Genomic DNA, 23,263 nt, shown 5'->3' with positions numbered 1-23,263 from the left:
GTTCTGAAGGCAAAAGGGGGTCCAACCCGTTACTAGCATGGGGTACCTAATAAAGTGGCCGGTGAGTGTATATATAGTGAGGAACCCTGCTAGTTTGCAAGTTCTCTCACTTGGAAATCATGGAGGGGTCTGAAATTGTTATGGTAGGTGCGTGTCCACTGTGACAGACATAATCTCCAAAAAAAATCCTGAAATCATGTATGATTTTTTAGCTGTTTATTTGTATGATACAGCTGCAAACAAGTATTTGAACACCTGAGAGAATTCTTGTTAATATTTAGTACAGTAGCCATTGTTTACAATTCCATTGGTCAAACATTTCCTGTAGTTTTTCACCAGGTTTGCACACTCTGCAAGGGATTTTGGCCCACTCCTGCACACAGATCTTCTCTAGATCAGTCAGGTTTCTCGGCTGTCGCTGATAAACACAGAGTTCTTCTTACAGATTTTATGGGGTGGACAGGTGTTTTTATGCAGCTAACAATCTCAAACAGGTGCATCTAATTTAGGATAATAAATGGAGTGGAGGTGGAAATTTTGAAGGCAGACTAGCAGGTCTTTGAGGGTCAGAATTGTAGCTGATAGACAGGTGTTCAAATACTTATTTGCTGTATCATGCAAATAAATAGTTAAAAAATCGTACATTGTGATTTATATATTTTTTTTTTTATAGATTATGTCTCTCACAGTGACACAGGACATGCACCTACGATGAACATTTCAGAGCCCTCCATGATTTCTAAGTGGGAGAACTTGCAACATAGCAGGGTGTTCAAATACTTATTTTCCTCATTGTGTATATACAGTACATGAAAACTGTGGATATGTGGGCACGGCCACCATTAGACAGAATTGCCACGCCTCCTAATGTCAGTTTAGTATGTAAATGTGCTGTATTTATATAGCGCTTTTCCAGTTTTAACAACTGCTCAAAGCGCTTTTACATTCACACACACAGTGGCAGGGGCTGCCGTACAAGGTGCCACCTTTCTCATCAGATAAACATTCACACACATTTCGGGGCAATTCGGGGTTCAGTGTCTTGCCCAAGGACACTTCGACAATGACTGCAGGGGCGGGGATCGAACCACCAACCTTCCAATTGGCAGGCAACCGCTCTACCACTGAGCCACAGCCGCCCCCATATGTAATGATGTAGGAGGTCTATCCACAATTAAAATCATAATGTAACTTTGTTATATTAATAATGAGGTTTTTTAAACCAACATTTTTGTCAGGGTACAAAGGCGGACTCATATGCACAACTCAGAATGCAGAGGTAAAAGGTAAGTGGATTTATTGTTCAACAAACAATGCAGGCAAAGGTACAGAATCGGCTGGCAGAAGAAACGTTTTCTTGGTCAAGCCAAAAAAACGTGATCAATAAATATATTGGGATTGTCCTTAACTTAAAAGTGCATGATTTTGTTTCTTTTTTTAACATGGTGGTGAAGGTGCATGTGATCCACAATCCTGAAGCCAAGGAGCATACAGCAGACGTTTTGATTGCGATGGAGGGAAACCAAGTGCTGACAAGTGTGGAAAACAAACCAAGGCATGTGTGCTGTTGATGGGATTGATCTACGCCCTCAAACTTGAGTATACTAAGAAGTTTGAATATACTTAAAGTATTTCAAAAACTCTTTGGATGCTTGACAGAGCAAAACTGCCAGTAAAAAACTGGTGCTAAGTAAGCTAAGGATGAACTGTTTGTCACTGTGTTCAGGCACAGACTGACTGTTTCCTGGAAACTTGCTGTGAATTAATTTTATGTGTGTTCGTGCTGAGGAAGGCTCACTGTAAAATGAAATCAGAAAAATTCATCTCCCGAAGTGCAGTGTCACATTGAAATTCTCTACATTCAAACAATGCATGTCATTTAATGGATCAATGTTATTGAAAAGACACAAATTGGTTGAGCAAGGACTGAACTCAGTGTGTTTCTTCCTGGTACTAGTCTGTCAGTTCCTTTAACCGAAGGAACACAGTGTTGAGATGTGGAAAATGCAGATTTCAACAATCCCATAAGGCTTTGCAAATATCTGCTTATGTTTCTCAACCATATAAAAAATGATGGATTACCATAAAACTGTGTTTATTGTAAACTTTTAAAATGTAAGATGTAGGGATGAGCGAGTACAGCCTTATCTGTATCTGTATCTGTTTACCAAATGAATTATCTGTATCCTTATCTGTACAGGGACTGGGCGGGGCCTAACTCGGAAGTGGACAGAATTTAACACGGAAGTGGGTCGGGTTGTCTTGAAATGGGCGGGGCTTTAACCAGTATGTCATTTTAAGGATGCAATTGATATGGGTTGATCAGAATTTTTTATATTTATTGCTGATTAGAAAACTATTTACATGACAGCATTGAGCTTCAGATCAATGGTTTTGTCATGGTGTCAATGGCAGATGCTGTTTCTCAGATCTACATTGAATTTAATGAAGCCAGCTGACGGTAAAAAAAAAAAAAGATCTATGACGGCAGAGACGCAACGGGAGTCGCATTTAAACCAAGCAGCATGTCTGAAACCCCACGTTTACCAGAAACCTACTGGTTATCATAAGTAAGTAAGTACTTGTAAGTTACTTACTACTTACTTTGTAAGTACTACAAACCAAAGTTAAAAACAAACCTGAAGCTGAAGAAACCCTAAACGTTAACGGAAAAGACCGCGGACCTGAGTGTCTGATAGAGAGAGGGAGGGAGAGAGGGAGAGGGAGCGCTGTTCCCCGTGTTCTGTGTGTGTGTGAGTGAGCCGAGTCGCGGTCAGCTGACGAGTTGTATTCATTCAGATATTGACTCAAAAGTGCTTTATCCGTACCGGATACTCGTTTCAGCTGAGTACTCGGCTCATCCCTAGTAAGATGTTTATGTTTGGGATAGCAAACAAACTGGAATCCATATATGAATATATATACTGAATATGCAGAGTGGAGAGGGCTCTTTTCTGCCTCCTCTTCTTTATTTTTTGAACATTTGATTGATTAAAATAAATTAACATGATCAATTATCTACTGTGTCTGACAATATTTTTGAAAGTTTACCTTCCCTGAATAAATAATGATTAATTACTAACATTGTTCAATTAGTAATAACTATTATTAAGTATTAAGTTCTTCCAATCAAGAGGTAATGTTCCTTACTTTGTATAGATGATCAGTTGTGTAATGTATTAGGAAATGTTAGGTAGACCTTACCCAATTTCTTTTAGTGTATCATAGTTGTTAAATGTAGATACACTTTACTCAAAACATGTGGTGAAATCTACCCAAACAGAGTGCAAATTGTTGAGTAAATTCTATAGGTTGCTTTTTACAGTGCACAATTGTGTTTTGAATAAAACAATCTACAATCTATTAATATTCTTGCATTGTCTCAAGTTAATACATTAAGGAGGAGTACGAGAAACTTTAGTTTTTAGTTGTTAGTTAAGTTTAATTAGTAGTTGATAAAGTACACTTTGTAGAGTCAGTCAGAGCATAGAGAGTTCTATAAATGTTGCTAATAGTGAAATGTTTTCATAAATGATAATGTTGATGAAAACCATTAAAAATGAACTGCCTCTACATTAGGAATAACACACTCACACACCATATTTGCAACAATATGTGGCCACCCCACATCTTATAAAAGCCCTACAAACATCAATTCAATTTCAATTTCAATTTTTTTATATAGCGCTAAATCACAACAACAGTTCTCTCATTGCGCTTTTCATAAGAGAGCAGGTCTAGACCGTACTCTGAAGTTATTTACAGATAACCAACAGTTTCCACCAAGAGCAAGCACTAGGCAACAGATGCAAGAAAAACTTCCTTTTAAGAGGCAGAAACCTTGAGCAGAACCATGGCTCAGGGTGGGCGGTCGTCTTCCTCGACCGGTTGGGGGTGAGAGAAAGAGAGACATAGACAGAAAGACAGACAGACAGACAGGAGGAGAGAATTAAATGCCATGTCCTGGTCAAAGATAACTCAAAGATTCCTCACAATGGTGCTGGAGGCAGGCTGATGCCATCCAGAGTAACTATCTTTTTGGATAATGCGTCACGGAGGTGCTTGGGCCCCAGAACAATAACTTCAGTTTTATCTGAGTTTAACATTAGAAAATTACAGTTTAGCTAGCTGATTAGTTTCATCCTGCTTGATTGAAAGATATAATTGAGTATCATCTGCATAACAATGAAAGTTTATGGAGTGTTTCCTGATAAGATTGCCTAAAGGAAGCATATGTAAAGTGAAAAGGATTGGACCGAGCACAGAACCTTGTGGGACTCCATGACTAACGTTGGCGTGCATGGAAGATTCATTCTAATCATGTACAAACTAAACTTTATCTGATAAATAAGACTTAAACCAGCTTAGAGCAGTTCCTTTAATGCCAATTAAATATTCCAGTCTCTGTAATAGGATATGATGGTCACTGGTATCAAAGTCAGCACTAAGATCAAATAACACCAGTAAATAGATAAGTCCTTTGTCTTATGCAATTAGGAGTCCTTAGTAATTTTCACAAGTGCAAAACGGAAACTGAGAGAGAAAGTGATGAGCGCGCGCACACACACACACACACACACACACACACAAGGAAAAATATAAGTAAATGGCAGGTAACACATTACCACAGGCTCAGGATGTATAGCTTATGTAGGGAAACAGAAGGAGGGCCCTGCTAATTAAAATTAAAATAAATCAAATTGTAGATTGGATTTAAATAAACAAAAGAGTATACATGACATCAAATGTTCACTTCAATTCAATTTTATTTGTATAGCGCCAAATCACAACAAAAGTTATCCCATTGCACTTTTCATAAAAGAGCAGGTCTAAACCGAACTCTGTGATGTTATTTACAGAAACACAACAATTCCCATTTGAAAATGAGAGCGAGAAGAAAAAATGTATAATAACAGTTAAAAGAAAAGGGCCATTATATTACATACCAAGGTCAAGTTGAACAGCATCCATTGTCCAATTGTGGAACAACAATATTCAACTTACCACATAAGCACAGTTTTTTTTGTGATCACATTTTTTTTTTTTTATATTCAGGGCCACAAAAACACAGTGAAGAAAGACAGGAGGGAGGGAGATACACACAAACAGACACACACAGACAAAGACAAGACAAGGGTCCAATCACACACACAAACAAAAGAACGCCTTGACCTTAAGGACGCAGCTAGGCTGTGCCAAGTGTCTAAAGTGTACCCCGGCTCCACCTACGCGAGCCGTAGAGAGTTCCATGTATGTGACAACCAAAAAAGAAAGGATCCATGTCCAACAGATAAGTCATAAGGTGGCTTCTAATGGGTTGCAATCATCCTCTTAGCAGCTATAAGACCAACAAACACAGCACGTTTTTCAGCTTTAGAAAGTTGAAAGGCTGACAGGTAATTCAGAATCAATACATTGACCGTAACGGGTACAGTAACATTAATCAAGGTGGAGATTTTGGATGCAATACTGTTCTAGGCCTTGAGCTTTAATTGGGTGAGAGTCCATGTAGAGATGTCAATAATTTTCATGTTGTGCATTTTCACAGGGGTGAGATATGTCCTAAGAATGAAATTGTAGTGAATCTGCTGATGGTCTGGATTGCGTGATACATCTGGGATGTTAGATCATACATCATGCCAGTTGAGAGCGTTACTCAGACCTAGGCAATCACATGCCCAGATCCTCTCAATAGGAAACCAACATTGCCAGATATCACTAAGAACGGATAAAGCCTGGATACCATACCACATTTTTTAGACTGCACAGTAAAAAACTTCCGGATTGGATGGATGGGCAGAGCCCTCTGCCAGGGTCACCGTATGCCTTGAGTGCCAACCTTAACTGAAGGTATAAGAAAAAAGAGGAACGTGGTAGACTGAATGCATTTTGTGAGTCAGAAAAGGGTAATAAGCCAACGTCACCAAAAATGTCTTTTAGACGATGAGATCCCCTTTGTTTCCATAATGAAATAATGAAATAATGTTTAAAGTTGGGAACTAAGTGGCCACCATTTTCTTTCCTCCTCTGTAGGTACACATCTTAAGTCAGCAGGTCACTTGCCTTTCCAGAGAAAATTAGATACCGCTGATTGTAATTCACGCCAGTAGCCAGCAGATGGGGAGAGAGGTAGCATAGAGCTCACAGAATTGACCCTGGGCAACACATTCATTTTGATCACTAAGTTACGGGCTTGAATCGACATGGGAAGACCAATCCACTTTTCCATATCCTTTAAAACGCTGTTCAGAGCAACAGAATAGTTCGATCGAGTAATGATCTGGTTTAAGCAGGGGAAGACCTCAATGCCTAAATATTTAAACTGCTTAACAATGGCGATGTCGACAGAGATGGTTGAGGCAGAATCGTTTAAATGTAGTTCGTTCTACATAACGTAACAGGCACAATGTCTTTTGGCCTCATCAATATTTTGCAGGCTTACAAATGACCAACAATCAAAAACACTGCCTTATAACACAGATATTTCTGCAACCGCCCCGTCACAAAAATCTGCAAATTTCGTACAAGGCCTGGGTCTGCAGTAGCCAAATTTAACACACAGTCACGCTACTTTCCATCAACATCAATGGTTATTTTTTCAATCTTACAACTGTCTATCGTACTTAGATAGAATGGTCTAATTACTATCCAACCAGCAGGCTAAATGCTAATGCAACATAGAACCACATTACTGTTACTGTAACTGTTTGGTGGAATATTGAAGTGTGAGAAGTTTCAAGTTCTGACAAACACTTCCTTCTAAATAATGCCTTTAGTCTCTTTACTTTGATAAATGTGATCAGATTAAATCTTATGTTTTGACCTGTTTATTAACAAAAGTATTCACATACAGTAGTATGCAGCCTATTGATTTCTTTTATGTTTCCAGGTATTGATGATAGCGTTGTCCAAGGTGTTAACCTAAAGGCGTTTAAGAATCGGCGACACAGCAATCAGGCGCCACACCTTCTTCTTATGCTGTTGCCTTCATACCGGCTGGAGTCCCAGTCCCACCACCCTTATCAACGATCCAAGAGAGCCCTGGACACAGCATACTGCTCCAAGTACGAACCAGGAATTCACACTCTTAGTCTCATTACACCCACATCAGTTCAGATTCTCCTCTCTGTGACTTTTCCTTTTATGGTGACCTGATATCTGCCTCAGGTGTCAGGAATCATGGCAATATCAAAGTATTCTGTGCTGAGAGTTGTGGTTTTTATGTATTGATAAGCAGTCAAAAGCTCTCAATGTCACATCATTTGCACATAAACTGTATGGACAGATAATCCTGCCACAGTTATTGAGAGATTTACTTCATGACTACAGTTTGTTTAAATTGTTTTGTTAGTGCTTTTTTGCATTGAACTGACGTCAACTGCTTTGTGTGGCGCTTCAAATGGCCATAGGAATTTGCAACTCGTGAAGCACAATGCACAATGGGTGCCAGTATGAAGATATTTTCGAGAGATGTATATTTCTATAGAGATGGAGAGAGATTTTTAGGCCATCAGTGATAACAATAGGATACAGATACTCTCAGGCGTCTGACTTAGTGGTTATAGTTTGGTGCTAGTGTTAAGGAGCTGCTAACATAGGAATTTCCTTACTATAGCTTTCCATAGAGAGCATTATGCCTACAAACACAGATAGACTGTGCCCTTTTGAAGTGTCAAAACGTTGGTGCAAAAACAATCTCATAGAAATGTATAACTCGTGAAACACACAAATAAATGTAGAGATATTTGTATCTGTAAATCTGTGTCATATCTTTGCCTCTAATTTGTGACTTTGGAAACACAATGCACAAATGAATGCAAAGAAATTTGTATCTGCATATTCATGACGACCTAGATAAATGGAAGAAATTGCCAGAATTCTCCTTTAAACAGAGTGTCTTGACTCATTTCCAATTACTTTCATGGCATTCCCCTGTTCCTCAATCTACCGTCAGGTTAACCACATCTGTCCTGCTCACATGTGCCACAGAGCTCTACTACCTGACAGGTCCCAACAAAATGAGTTTGGTTTGGGCAATTTTGTTTCATCGTGGCTTGGTTATTTTGAGATGTCTTTGGGGCTAGTTTACCTGGTAGAGTTTGTGCCCCATGTAGGTTAAGTTCTATCTAACCTACAGCCCTTGGCTGGGTGTTTTCCCCCCCTTACCTCTTTATCTATGCTGTCTAATAAAAAATAAATAATAGATATACTTTAATATTATTTATTTATATTTATCATAATCTATAATGAACTGTGTACACCAACTGTGTCAGACTACTGCAACATGATTCACTTCTCCCCTTCATCTTTTTGTAGGAACGTTCAGGACAACTGCTGCTTACGGTCACTCTACATTGATTTTAGAAAGGACCTGGGCTGGAGGTGGATCCACGAGCCCAAGGGCTATGAGGCCAACTTCTGTGCCGGGGCCTGTCCATATCTGTGGAGTGCCGATACCCAGCATTCCAAGGTACTGTATAGATAATTGTCCTTTTATTGATCCAAAATCAGGAAATTCTTATAATAGAAAGAATTTGTCATAACTGTCCAAAGTTGAGGGACAGGTCAAAGGTTAAAGAATTTGTGTGATCAGAGTTGGTAAGGTCAGTAACTTGAACATCAATGGTCTGTTCCACGTTACTTATATTGTTATATTTATATGCTTATATTTTCTGAATAGCTGTTATTCTTGTGTTTTAGGTATTAGGCCTATATAACACCATTAACCCTGAAGCATCTGCATCACCCTGCTGCGTCTCTCAGGACTTGGAGCCCCTCACCATCCTCTACTACATTGGAAAGACCCCCAAAATAGAACAGCTCTCCAACATGAAGGTCAAGTCCTGCAAGTGCAGCTAAAAGCGCTTACAAGCCAGCACAAACACTCTCTCCTTCCTTCACATAGACAGACACAGACAGACACACAGACAGACAGACAGACAGACACACATACACACACATACACACACACACACGTACAACTGTATTTTCTCTTACATTACATTACATTTCCATTTTCACACCGGCACTTTGGGGTGGTGTGCTGGAGAATAGACCGATTCAATGCATACACAACATATTGAATGGTGTTGTCATGATACAGGAAACTTGACTTTGATACCAATGCTGGGTACCATAGCTAGATTGTTGGATTGCATAAGTTGACACTGCCTTATCACAAGCCGACTGGGGATTGTGTACAGAGAATTTAATGGAGAACACACAAGTCTTTAGTTTTTTGTGTAATATTTTGTTTTTCAAGCATTAGCGTTGTTGGCTGTCCAATATCAACGTGCAGCTTTTTTCACCTATTCAACCTTATCCAAGAGGGGTGCCAGTGTAGTTATTTGGTGCTAAACAAGTCTAAATGACAATGTCCCCATGTAGCCAAGTAAAACAAGACATCACAAAATACGAATGCCCTCACATTTAATAACTTTATGTGCAACTGAAAACCATGAAATAATGTGGTACAGTGTTTGACATGTTCATCATTGCTTTCTTTAAGTGAAATATTTAGATATTTTGCTCCTGGCAACAGTTTAAAAACCATATTAAATAGGATGGGATCCATTCATGATGTGAAAAACTGGTTGATGCCAAGCAGTAACTGTGTAATTAATCCAGTGAAATGCCTTAAAGGTAGCGTTGGTAAAGTTGAAAAGCTAGCAAGATTTGAAAGTAGCTTGTCCTCAGGGCTGCTTCCAATCCCTCTGCATTTGAATTTATTCCCAGTTAAAGAAAGGGTGAAAGTAAAGCAATACAGCATTTGACTGCTGGCCCCAAATTAATAAATCTGCCCCTGAAAAACACACCAAGGTGCAACTACTTCTGGCCAGAAACACACTCAGCGGGGGTATTCTTTTCCAAACAGGCGTGTTATTTACTTGCTTTGACATAACTACAGCAGTTATAAAGTAACCTAAAACCACGATTAATTAGGCATTTTTACCAGCGGTAACGTTATTAGGCGACACAGAGGGTGGCTGTGAATCACAGGCACAGTAGGTCACCCCTTAAACGCGGTTTAATCCTAGGCTCTCAATCTAGGCTCTAATCCTAGGCCACATGTCACTGTGTCCCTGAGCATGACACTGAACCCCAAGTTGCTCCCTGGATGCTGTATGTAGCTGTCCACTGCTGCTAATACTTAGGATTGGTTAAATGCAGAGATTTAATTTCCCTACATTGTACTGTATGATTGTTTGTGAAGAATAATAAAGTTTTTTCTTCTCACTTAGCGGAGATATTCATTTTTCAAAGAGGTGTTTAAGTCACTGATGGCCCCCTGCAGACAGCATGCTTGACAAAGTCCGTACAACTGTTTGCTTGTTTATTAGGACTTTATTAATACTATGTGTCCAAACTGCACTAAATTTGACACAAAGCACACCATTAGGCCTCCACCAATACGTGTACCAAGTGTGAAGTAAGATAAGATAAACCTTTATTGTCATTTCACGGCGATCCATGCAATGAAATTGTGAGTGCCACAGTAAGATTGACAATAAATAGTTAACACAATTTAAGTCATAAAAATACTGGGACAGGTAAAGCAAATCGGATGAACAGTTCTGGAGTTATGCAAAGGACAAATGGCAGACACAGATTCCCTGCTTTAAATTTCAATATTTACATGCAATTGTTTGTTTTGTATCTGGGTCACAATTCTTTAATGAACAAATGCTTTGGTGACACCCCTCATGTTTGTTTTGAATTCCCTGCCTTGTCTAGTGCACACCTTGGCGCTTCCTAGAGGTGACTGAAACTAATTTCAACTGGCAGAACACATTTGATGAAAATATATAATGTTTGCAAAGTAATCTTTAGCAGTGGTATCAAAGTCATGCCAAAATGTGGCTTATTGTGGCCCCACTGCACAGGACACATACATGCTACACATTTATGATACAGATACATACATTCATGCATACATATGGATTTTGTACAGGTATGCCCCTGTTCGCAATTTAAAGGCTCTGTCAACATACATCACCTCACACAATTGTCACATTGAGATATAAGATGAAGGCAAACACTGGAAGTATAAGTGATAAGTGTCTACATGTGAAATAAGTCCTGAAAATAACACAGCCCCTCCCCTGACATATACCCCTCACTTCACTCCTCTCTGCCCACAACTCACCCACACACAGTTTTCAGTCACAGCAAAGCATATCTGATTAACGTTACAGACGGTAGATTAACGTTACAGCCGGTAGCTTTGTTTCTAGCTCCAGGCTAACTTTTTTTGTCCTACATACAGCTAGCTAGCTGTGCTCTGCTCTTGTCGGCTAGCTAATCTTGTCAGTTCATCCTTCTGTTTCTTCCAGTATTGGATCCTCCTGGGGTCAATGTCGGAATGTGTCGCAGCTTTTTTACCCGTGTTTTCCTTTGCATAATTTAAAACTCTTTTCGTTTTGTTGTTGAAAAGTTCGTCACTAGCAAGGGAGTAGGCCTTAGCTCCCATTGTGCCATTTTAATGCTACGAAGCCATCACTTACAGTTAGCATCCCATTGCCACTTTGACAGTGAATAACTGTACATCGGAAGCATTTCAAGACTCTTTTTGTGCATTGTTTATTTATAAAGAAACACAACAATGTATCAAAGGCTGTATTAACTTGTAGCTCCAGTTATGGCTCTGTCGAAGATGTTTTTTTTAAAATAGGCTAACAGTTGCGTCACAACCACGCAACTTACCGTTGCATAGTTGAAAAATCACCGTATTGCCAGGAGAAGCTCGCAGACAGTTTCAACTTACATCTGCTGTTTAGGTTTAATTACTAAATTTACCTAGCATGTTAGTCAGCAGTAATTAGCCTGTGTCTATGTTATCTCCTTACATATACCTACGCTCTCTGTCTCTGCTGACTGGGAAGGATTGAGATTTCTCTTGGCACAGCTACCAGAAGACTTACAACTTTCAGACACACTACCCACGTCACGACTATGTCATCAAGCGCAGTTGGAGGCTGTGCAGTAACGCCTAGCCATCACCGGAAAAGTGCTTCTATTTTCCTTCACTGGTCTCCGTCCAGAACAACGGGATCTGTTGGTCCACTTCTTCACTGTCTATGGGAATTTACATTGGCAACGGAGCAATCCCGGAAGTGGAACATCAAGGATTTAGACTAAAACATAAGAAACAGTAGAAATTAGCTGTAATCTTGTTTTGGTTTTACACAGACCTCATTGTTGTCTAGGAGAAATATATGAGACATTTTTGAGAACTCTTTTCTAGTTTTCTTTTCCTCTGGGGAAAAAAACAATATGTTAAACCAATTCCTATGCGAGACTGCATTTTTGCATATATTGTTTGTATTTTAAATTCTGCCTAATGGGTAAATTCACCACTACTTAAGTTTTCTCTGTCTTCTCTGTCCCCTGATATGTAATCATGGCATCTCATCTGCTAACTTTTCATTAAGTCAATGTAGTGCAATGTGTTAAGTGCAGGTTTTTGCTTTTCTTGCTGTGGTGGGACAGGGGGGAATATGTAACAAACTGCATTGTAACTGGAACTAAAGTGGTCCGTAACGGTGATGTACTAGAGTGCATATTTGCAGCTGCTGTCTTTTCGGACTGTCACACACCAAAAGAGACATACAGTTATCATGAAGAGGGAAATTAGCTATAGAGATGAACGGCTGTAAACACATTTATTTATGCAATAAATTTGGGATTTTTTAATATCAGGGTTCTATGAGGATTGACTTGCCTCATGGCCAATCGACTAACTGCAGTTCAGCCCGGGAGGTGCCACTTCAATAACAAGCATTCACATACATCATTTTCAGCAATCAGCATCTTACTGATATATTGGTAATAACTCAAACTAATTCAGCTTAATTCAGTATCAGAACAGTCACTTAACTTTGTTTTTGACTCTGGGGTTACCAGGGTCCACTCGCTCAACTCCAGTCCGCTAGGTGGCAGTAATCCAATAAAATAACTGTATCGACAACTGGCCGTAAGTGAAAACACATCACCCAGAATGACGGAAGAAAAAAACATGGAAGCGGCAGTGTTCATTCTTTCCCTTGTGGATTGTTGTGCACTTATTTTCCTCTCGGTCTACTTTGTATCCTTTTAAGTTATGTCATTTTTGGCGGGTGTTGAGCTGTATTCAAAGCGGCTAACGTTAGCTTGCAGACAGCTGCTTATGAATTTCTTTCTTCATGTCAGTACAATAAGGCTAACGTTAACTAGCTAGCTAGTCAGCTAGCCGCCTTCTTACAAGAGGCAGTGATGTGCTAGCGTGAACTAAGTTATTATTAAGCAGAGTAGACGGATGACAATGTGTGGTTAAGATTAGAACAACATTAAATTCAAACTCAAAGTTACACGGGAAGCTTTAAATTAATATAACCATAGTGGGAGATTAAAGAAAAAAAACATTTAGCTTGCCACCGCTGTTACTGGTACGGCCACTTGTAACGTTACGCCCGAAATATGTAACAATTTAATTCATGTTGATCTGTGAGCCATAATTGATGCCCCTGGAGCTAACATTTAAACAATAATTTAAAAGTTATTCCAACTGCAGTCTCTAAATAATTTACCTTTACCGTTATCTTGATTATCATTTGCATATCAATTCGGTAACGTTTCTAACGTTAACGGGACTCGTGTGGCAGTTCTTCATATTAATGTGGTTCCATTTGTGATCTTGGCATATTAAAAAAAGTGTGCAGCATCAGATCGGGTAAAACAAAAGTTTAAAAGTACAAATCAGAACGAATAATTTTAAGTGTCACTGTCAGTTGGATATGGTCAATGCCATGTCTGAAGTATAGTCGATTATATATTATGATATTGTATTTCACTAATGACAACATCTTGTAGGTTGTCTGTCAGGCGTCTATTTTGTCCAGTTGAATGGAGCTGATAGAAGCAAGGAATAAGGACAAAAATACATTTTTTTAATTCAACACAGCTTCTTTTTTTTGGCACCTTTACTTGAAGCTCAGATTATCACCCTGTCTGATCTAGAATGTGACTACATCAATGCTAGAGCATGCTGCTCCAAGCTAAACAAAGTAAGTCATGTCATCCTGGATTAATACAGATTTTTACTCCTTTTTATTTATGATGTCTTTTTGTAGTGCCTTGTTGCATGTTTTATTGTATTATATGATGAGTCATTGTTTTTCCTGCATAGAGAAAGTTTTGGCGTGCCCCCCCACCAAAAAGAGGTTTATAGCAATCGCCAAAATCATGAGTGCCAAAGCAGTTGGTTTTCAGCAGACAGCCTCCCTCTCATCCACAGCTGCTATGTTTTACACATGCTGCTGGCCCTGTTATACGAGCCAAAAGCTTTTTTACTGGACCTGAATGCTCCGCTATAAAAGTAACACAAATGGCTTCTCCGTTGAGTGGATTTATTGTTCTGCGGAGAAAACATTACACTTCCTAACATTTTGTATTGATAACACTTTTTTTTTTTTTTAATGAGCTAAAACAGTATAAGCAGTTTATGAAAGTCACTTCTAAATTTAATTTAGGACCAAAACAAAAAAACGTGAAAAATGTTACCATCCATTCATTCATATTATTTACACAAACTGGACTTTGGGGTCATGTGTAGTATGCCCAGGTCCACGATCCAAAAACCCTTTACTGCATTATATTCCATTATATTTTTAATTTCTAATTTTAATCTGCCAGCCGTATTTTGTGTTTTCCGCGTTTTCACCACAAATTTTTGCCAGAAATTAATCAGAATTCAGGAAATTTGGCGCTCAAAACTTCCTGGCGGAGGACCCAAGATTTTGATGTTTTTTTACCTTGCTGATGTTTTTTTTTACCTTGCTTTTATGATCTTACCTGCAGCACTTTGAGATTTTTTTAAATGTAAAGTGCATTACAAATAAAATTTATTATTTATTATTATTAGTATTAGATCCCCATATGTATTCCCAAAAAGCCCATTCTGAGCCAGGAAAAACCTTGAGAATGCTATTCACAAGGTATTCCAAATGACTAAATCTGAATCTAAACTTGAAGTATAAGGAACATAGTCAATGTACAGTTGTGTTTAGAATAATAGCAGTGTGTTAAAAAAACTGAATAATGCTCAAAATCCTTAGAATGGCTTTTAATTACATAATATCAATGCATTGGGAACACTGCACATTCAATTCTGAATAAAAAAATGACCAACATTTTTACTTAATTACTGCACTAATATTTAGTTGCATAACCGTTATTTCTGAGAACTGCTTCACATCTGTGTTGCATGCCACAGTCAACCAACTTCTAGCACCAGTGAACAGATATTCCAGCCCAGGACGGTTGAACTACATTCCACAATTCCTCTGCATTACTGTGTTTGGCCTCAGAAACAGCATTTTTTATGTCACCCCACAAATGTTCTATGGGATTAAGGTCCGGGTACTGGGCCGGCCACTCCATAACATCAATCTGGTTTATCTGGAACCAAGACTTTGCTCGCTTACTGGTGTGTTTTGGGTCATTGTTTTGTTGAAAGACCCATTTCAAAGGCATTTCCTCTTCAAGTATTTTGATGCATTGAAACTGATCCATGATGCCTGGTATGCGATAAATAGACCCAACACCACAGTATGAGAAACATCCCCATAACATGATTTTTGCACCACCATGCTTTACTGTCTTCAGAGTGTACTGTGGCTTGAATTCAGTGCATGGGGGTGTTTGGACAAACTGTCTGCGGACCCTAGATCCAAAAAGAACAAGTTTGCGCTCATCAGTCCTCAGAATGACTTTACACATTTGCTTGCGGAAGAAATAGAGCAGATGCCAATACAATCGCTGCAACATGCAGGGCGGTGCGGCCTCTCTGCGCCTGATCGCAGTAAGGGCTGGGCAACGAACGTAAATACTTTCATGGCACCGAATGAAATGCTCCACATCCTACGACAATCAAAAAATTACTTATTTTTTGGTACCACATTTTGGTATCAGAAAGCATGTAAGCGCAAGCTTATCTGTCGTCTCTGTATATTGACAGAGCGGAGCTCTGACATGCATGCAAGCAGAGGTGCAGACAGGGTAAACTATGTCTGCTCTGCAGTTTTGTTAAAGTCACAGTGAGTCACGGCAGTGCCGATTAAGTGGTTTCAGGTGTGGTTAGGGTTTTTCAAAACTTGATGCAGACAGCGATATGATATTAATGGCGAGGTGAAAGCGGTCGTGGTGCTGTTGACGTTACACTGCCTCCTGAGACAAGCAGGCACAGTTGTGCTAACACAACTATGATGACTGACAGGCTGAGGTTGTAAGGCAAGGAACTTTATTTCAACAGCATCTTTCAGCGCAAGGCTATTGAGTTACATTCCTTTGCACTTAAGTTAATTTTCCATTACGGTAGCTTGTTTGATGTTGACAGTCACCAAGTTTGTTCAAGGTTTCTGTCATGCAGTTCGCACTAAAATGTCTTTGTTTGAATGTTGTTTACATTCCTTTGCATTTTAGTTCAATATTAGCCTGTACACAACGGCATTTGTTTTTTTTTGTTTTTTTATTGTTCATGTTGTGGTCAAAAGGTTTCTCTTTTTTTTGTTAATTTTGGCCAAGTTCGGATTGATACCAATCCTGAGTATCTGACTGGTGCACCCCTATCCAATAGCACAACCATTGTTAATGTTACTCTGAGTGAGCAGTGTCACCAGAATTTTTTTATTTTGATAACTGTTTTGATTCACAATTAAGGTTGAACATTTTTGTGTTTAATGTTTTGATGTTGAAATGGATTTTAAAACATATGGTATTGGGGGAAAAAAGTGTTGTTAGGAACCGGCATAAAACTGAGGTAATCGAAATTGGTACCGGATCGAAAGATTTTGAATGATGCCCATCCCTAATCGCAGCTGCTCTGAATAGACAGATTGGAGGAAGCTGACTTGGCCGATGAAATGAAATAGCTCAGCTTCGTGGCTAATCGTGTCACCTCTGCGCCCGGTTTGTTTTTGCTCTTAGAGGAAGTGTATAGTTATATTATATTTCAGTGAACACTGTCGGCGTGGAGTATTGAAAAGTGTAACTACACTTTTAACTGCTTTATTAGCATTATTCTAGTCTATATCCTTGCCGGATTTCACTCATTTTCGGAGTGAGGGCTTCCTATGTGTTGGCATTTTACTCTCCGGTCGATTCGTGAGGACTATGGATTCACTATTCTAGGATCTCTGCAGGGTAAATCTAGACAGCTAGCTAGACTATCCAATCTGAGTTTTATGTTGCAAGACTAAAACAACCTTTGAACATACACATGTTCCATCAAAACAAGTTTCTTTCTCGAGGCTACTTTACAGAGGCGCCCCCCCCAAGATGGTTGTGATTGGTTTAAAGCAATGGCTTTTAATCAGAGCTCTTTTTTTCCCTACCATCCCAGAACCCAGTATGCTGTGGGTACTCGCCAGACCCTAACCCTAGCATTGCCATGACTCACTTTAACTTGAACAAGCTGCAGTAACAACATAGTCCTGCTCTATCTGCCCCGCAGCTCTGAGCGTGTGTGTCGGTGAGCCCCGTGTTCTCTCAACATGCAGAGGATAGAAAGGAGAAGCTCGCCATTTTGCGCTCTCAAGAACTGAAATTTGGCACAGATTGATTTAACGGGAATCGGTACTTGGTAGAATTAACACAATATGGTCGTACCCTATAAAGCACTAAGTTTGATACCCAACCTTTACAGGGATGATGCTGGTTTCCCTGAGATGTAGGGACTACAGACTGGAGCACTAAAAGGTTGTAAATGTCTGGGAAAACATCTGCCAGTCTGCACACACCTAAAGAGTTCAACCAGGGACGGCATTAGGGCCCCTTAGTGTTCTGATCTATGATGTTAATGTATGTATGTTTGATAATTTGTGTTTCCAGTGGGTTATTCCAGAGATGGTAGGCCAGTGTCTCTCCACTATGCTGATGTTGGTCTCCATGCACTGGTTCATTTTCCTCCTCAACCTGCCTGTAGCAGCCTGGAACATTTATAGGTATGCTCATACTGTTGCTATTTCCTGCGTTGTTAGACAACATGCTTTCTGCAGTGTTCAGGGTTTTCCCTAGGCTTTAGGAGGGCATGCAGTTGCAACAGGGGGGTTGTGGGGTCCTCCCCCAAGACATTTTGACTCGACCATGCATTTTCACATAAATTTTCACATTACAATATTCATTAAATCTTAAACACACACGTTTTTCACATTGCACAAACATCAAACAACGGCTTTTTTATTGCTAAGCTGTATGGTCAAAATGAAATGATTTATCAATAATGTAATAATAAGTTATTTCACCAGTAAATTCCTGTTAAATGACAAAACCACCACCGGATGAGGGGTATTTAACAACAACTTTGAATGCACCACAAGACTAAAGCTACCAGTTTCAGCAAAAACGAAAACAGCAGACTGTTAACGTCCAGGTGTTGGAATCCTCTACAGTGAAATACAGTCAAACTTACACTGTTTTACGTTAGATGTCAGCATTTTAACCACGTTTAGTCCAGCTACTAGCTATTGGTAGGCTAACGTTACTTGCTGTCAAGTGTGTTGTTAACTAGCATTGTGTGCATCGATGTTTCTGTTGCCTGTTTCGGAGTATCACAGAGAACAGCAGGCATTTCTGTGGCACCAAAGTGAGGCACCAAATTCCGTGTTGCTGTTTGAGGCTGCCGTCTCAGCCAGTTGCTAAGTTTACAAGAATTTGCCAAACTTTAAGTTTTGTGGCAAATCAAGATAAACAGTTAGGATACATACAGACAGTTTTGGTTTTTGCTTATTCATAACAAATTTGCTTAACAAGCGCGCTGTGGTTGAATAAGAGTTGACGACAGCTCAACAAAAATGTTACCTTCACTTGACCTGGTTCACTGTCTCCACCGTGGCCTCTGATCTGTTGACCTCAACCCAATGGCGAATTGCAGGACTGGCTGATCTACTATGAACGTGGTCTTTCTGGTGCAGTCAGGCTCTTGGGTTTACTCTCTTCTTGTCCCTGTTATCCCTGCAGGTACGTTAAGGTTCCGATGGGAAACATGGGCGTGTTTGACCCAACTGAGATCCACAACCGAGGTCAGCTTAAGTCCCACATGAAGGAAGCCATGATTAAACTGGGTTACCACCTGCTCTGCTTCTTCATTTATTTGTATAGGTGAGAGCAACACCAACTACAGTGATGCTGACATATAGTGAACTGTTCAAGGCTTTCAGCAATCAGCGAATAATACTTGTGGCTGTACACAGACACTTCTGTATTAACACATATCTTTCCCACTCATTTTTCCAGCATGATCCTGGCTCTCATCAATGACTGAGGCCCCCAGCAAGTTGCCAAATTGTAAACACCACTGTTCCCCCCCCCCCAACAGCCTCCTCCTTTACTGTATGCATACAATCTTTCATAACATCAGAGAGAAGAAGCTTACTGTTATTTGTGTTGTTATGATCTGAGAGTTTTGACTTTGATACAATACTTAGGTTAATATTTAACCATTTAACATTCCGTTCAAGCCAGTGATCTATTGTGAAGGGGATAAGTAAAAGTTGTTTTTTTCCAACCTTTATCTGCAACAATTACAACATCATTAGAGTGGCTATAAGAAATAAGACATTTTCACAGTAAAGTAAGCATGCAGGCCACCTAGAGCAGATAAAAACAGAAACAGCCGGTGAAGAAGTCATATATTACCAATCACAGTACTGTGTAGTGGTCCTCTGTCTCTCTGAATCTAAAATGGAGTTATTGAGTGGGTTTTTTCCCACAGAAGCCAAATGGGGAAACATGTAAAGTGCTTCAAATCTCAAAACACCTTGTATTTTTGTTGTTGTTGTTCCCTCCCCACCCAGTAAGGTGCCCATAGGTGTTCAGTTCACCTGCTGACTGTAAAGGACATATGAAACGATTTGCATATTTTTAATCCTGTTTTTAACCAATCTGTATGAGCACATTTACAGTCACCTCTTTGTCATGTCACATGCTGTTCTTTTTTTCTGAACGCTCCAAGTTGACATCACATTTGGTTAAAGTGTCCAACGTTTTTACAATTGAATGTTAAAGTCAGAGATTTTTGATAGTATTTCAGTGTGAAATTGTGCATCAGTAATCATCAGATGGTGGATCACTAAGCCTATTATGAGACTTTTTATGGATACAAGACCTGCCAGATCTCCAGCATCACACTTCCATCCCTGATCACTAACCACAGCTCCGCCCACACACACACACTCTAACACAACATATTTGATTAATATACAGTCATTGCATCAACATGTGTATGTATGTCGGTATATTCAGTGACGTGCAGTGACGTGGTTCTGCTCAGAGTAAAAGACAATCGCCCTAAACCACACAAAGTCCTCATTTGTCACTGTCTGGGCCAAAGTCTTGTGATGTGCTGGAATGATGTTTCCTCACAGGGCTCAATGCTGTCTGACCTTCATTGGTCAAGTGCTTTGCCACATAAAAGGTTAAATTAGTTTTTGAAAGAAGTGTATGTAATGGCTGTTGTATTATTGGATGAGTGACAGTTTCAATAAGAACAGTTGGATTTGATCTCATGCGCATGTGTTTACTGAATGACCTTTGCAATAAACACACTGTAAGTTAAAGTCTGACATTTCCTGTTTTAAAGTCTCCTACATCAGCAGGTGTCTTAGCTTTTCACTGGGATGAGAGATTTTTGCCTGCACTCCTCTTTATTTGGTGTGTATCAGAAGAATAATCATGACTTTTCATCCATACCTTCTACATGTGAAAGTATTCTGGAGCCATTTCTCTCTTCAGCTGGGGTGAACAGAGTACTGCTGATGAGAAAAGTTCATGTCTGATTCACACTAAACTGTCTTTTTGTTTCATAAATAAAAATGTAAAGTTGTTTGAATGGTTTTCAATTTATTCTCCCTTGTAGCTTTAAGGTCAAATACATTTTCTGTCAACTATTCAATTATTTTAGCCGTTTTATCACTGCGTTTGTGTCCTCCATTACCAAATCTAATCCATCAAGTTCTAAAAGTTCTTTCAAGAAACTCACTAGTGGAATCATAACTTCACTGTTTATAATCTAAAATGTAAAAAAACACTTGTACTTGTAACACGTTTTAGGTTAAAAATGACTGAATAAATTGAACACACCGAATGATACAATTATAATAATGTAATTGTCATTAGCCTCCTGAATCTGTAGTTGATGTCCATTGGATAAGTTAATTCAATTTGATTTTAGAGAAATTCCCAATTTTACTATTATAATCTGTTGAGTGAATGAATTTGTATTTAAAGCGTGATAACGTTTCTTAGATAATAGTTAAATAGATTCTGCTGTTGATGAATTGACATGTCTACATTTTTCAGTTCTTCACAATATGGTATGGTGTATGTGTTTTCATAGCAACATGTGTTTCAGCCTAAACCTTTCAACAGCCCAGCTTATTCACAGCTAACTGGATCATGACTAAAACTTTGAGGTGAACCCCAAACATGGGAGTCATTTTCAGATATATTTTGATAATAAAATAGCCATTTGCGTAGGCCTAGAAAGTGGAGGCTTTGTCTGTTTAACATGCTGATGTGCCTCACTTTGAAAGCTTGTAGGTCACAACATATTAATGGAGTTTGAGTCTACTTAATTGGCTGAGGACAAATTTAAAAACTGCACCCGTAAAAGGTATGCTCCAGGTCTGTGTATTTTACGCGCCTCGAGGACTGTTCAAACAGCCAGACAGGAAGTGAACAGAATCCCAAATATCGTACACGTCACCTCTACAACACCACACATGACAAGAGATTTTTCTTGGGGTTGGAAAAACATAAGACACCACAGATACTTTTTAAGACAATGTCAGAGAAGAGAAGGCATGGAGTTTAATTGCAAGAGTGCTTGGGGTGGAAGGTAGATAGCCTAGTAGCTAATAAACATGATTGTTACGTAAAGTGCGCGCTCCCCTTCTGAGACGCTCCCGGTCTATGGAAAGCCATAAACAGTTCAAATACACGTGATTTATTACATGTAAACGCATCAACAACACGTAAACACGTTGATTTGTGACATGTAGACCCCACGTAGACAAAAACTTAATTTGATTATGAGCCATTTGGTTACTTCTCCAGTTTAAATGGGTAAGTGCCCTAAGCTCCTAGTGGCTGCTGAGCAATAGGTTTAACCCATTTCTAGGGTACCACTATTTAAGATGCAAAGGATCCTCTGCTGTTGCTGGACCAGCTGATAGTGGGATTACGGGCTGGAGCCATTAAACGGGAGTTGAGCCGACAGCTCCGGCGGGATGAACATCTGACCTTCAGTGGAGTCTGTAACGAAGCACGGGCCTTGGAACAGCCAATAGACTCCATTATAGACAGAATCCAAGCTGAGACCAGTTGCCTTGTTTTTTTTAACCAGGGCAACAGTTTCCAGATTACATTATGTGCTTACATAATTGCAAAAGGGTTGTTTAATGTTTTCTTAGTTAGTTTTTTAAAATAATATCAGATTAGTAAACAAAATGTGCATTTGGAACATTGGATGAATGGTTGATGATAATGGGAAATGGAGATATTGCATTAAAGATCAGCCACCCACCCAGATCAGCTGGTATCCTGTCTATAATGGAGTGAAATTGAAATTTGCAAGTGACCCCAAACTTTTGACCGGTAGTGTATATATACACATATATATACACACACACATATATACACATATATACATATATATACACATATATATACACATATATACATATATATATACATACATATATATATATACATATACATACATATATACATACATATATACCTACATATATATACATACATACATACATACATATATATATACATACATATATACATACATACATATATATACATACATACATACACATACATATATACATATATACATACATACACACACATACACATATATATATACATACATATACCTGTATATATATATACATATACATATACATACACATATATATATACATATATACACATATATATATACATATATATACATACACACACACATATACACATATATATACACATATATATACACACATATATATATATAAATATATATACATATACATACATATACATACATACATACATACATACATACATATACATACACATATATACATACATATATATACACACACACATATATATACATAAATATACATATATATATACACATATACATACATACATATATACATACACATACATACATACATACATACACACACATATATACATATATATACACACA

General features: G+C 38.8%; 2 protein-coding genes and 1 long non-coding RNA gene across 3 annotated transcripts in view; 2 read left to right on the top strand and 1 right to left on the bottom strand.

Moving 5' to 3' along the window:
* The window catches only part of tgfb2 (transforming growth factor, beta 2), a 102,196-nt gene extending 93,294 nt beyond the window's left edge, over positions 1-8,902 (top strand). Inside the window, exons 5-7 of the mRNA XM_034873855.1 lie at positions 6,890-7,064; positions 8,317-8,470; positions 8,701-8,902. Coding sequence (XP_034729746.1) covers positions 6,890-7,064; positions 8,317-8,470; positions 8,701-8,859 — 488 coding nt within the window. The 3' untranslated portion in view covers positions 8,860-8,902. The remainder of the gene's footprint in view (positions 1-6,889; positions 7,065-8,316; positions 8,471-8,700) is intronic.
* LOC117946054 overlaps positions 1-13,219 on the bottom strand; it is a 21,489-nt gene extending 8,270 nt beyond the window's left edge. Inside the window, exons 1-2 of the long non-coding RNA XR_004656956.1 lie at positions 13,204-13,219; positions 9,888-9,890 (exon numbers count right to left, since the gene is read on the bottom strand). This is a non-coding gene — a long non-coding RNA (uncharacterized LOC117946054). The remainder of the gene's footprint in view (positions 1-9,887; positions 9,891-13,203) is intronic.
* On the top strand, positions 12,836-20,857 carry cnih4 (cornichon family AMPA receptor auxiliary protein 4). The gene is made up of 5 exons (XM_034873870.1): positions 12,836-13,084; positions 13,974-14,042; positions 17,866-17,978; positions 18,994-19,134; positions 19,270-20,857. Exons 1-5 carry the CDS (start codon positions 12,998-13,000, stop codon positions 19,295-19,297), a joined length of 438 nt encoding a protein of 145 aa, XP_034729761.1. The 5' UTR covers positions 12,836-12,997; the 3' UTR covers positions 19,298-20,857.
* The last annotated feature ends 2,406 nt before the right edge of the window (positions 20,858-23,263 follow it).

The sequence above is a fragment of the Etheostoma cragini genome, chromosome 6, assembly GCF_013103735.1.
Source record: "Etheostoma cragini isolate CJK2018 chromosome 6, CSU_Ecrag_1.0, whole genome shotgun sequence".
NCBI lineage: Eukaryota > Metazoa > Chordata > Actinopteri > Perciformes > Percidae > Etheostoma > Etheostoma cragini.
Note: the sequence above shows the minus strand (reverse complement) of the source record. Positions and strands in the feature narration are given on the sequence as shown.

Coding starts and splice junctions, on each gene's coding strand:
- cnih4 (XM_034873870.1), top strand. CDS start 12,998: ATGACGGAAGAAAAAAACATGGAAGCGGCAGTGTTCATTCTTTCCCTT. Junction 17,979..18,993: donor GCAGCCTGGAACATTTATAG/GTATGCTCATAC, acceptor TTATCCCTGCAG/GTACGTTAAGGTTCCGATGG. Junction 19,135..19,269: donor TTCTTCATTTATTTGTATAG/GTGAGAGCAACA, acceptor TCATTTTTCCAG/CATGATCCTGGCTCTCATCA.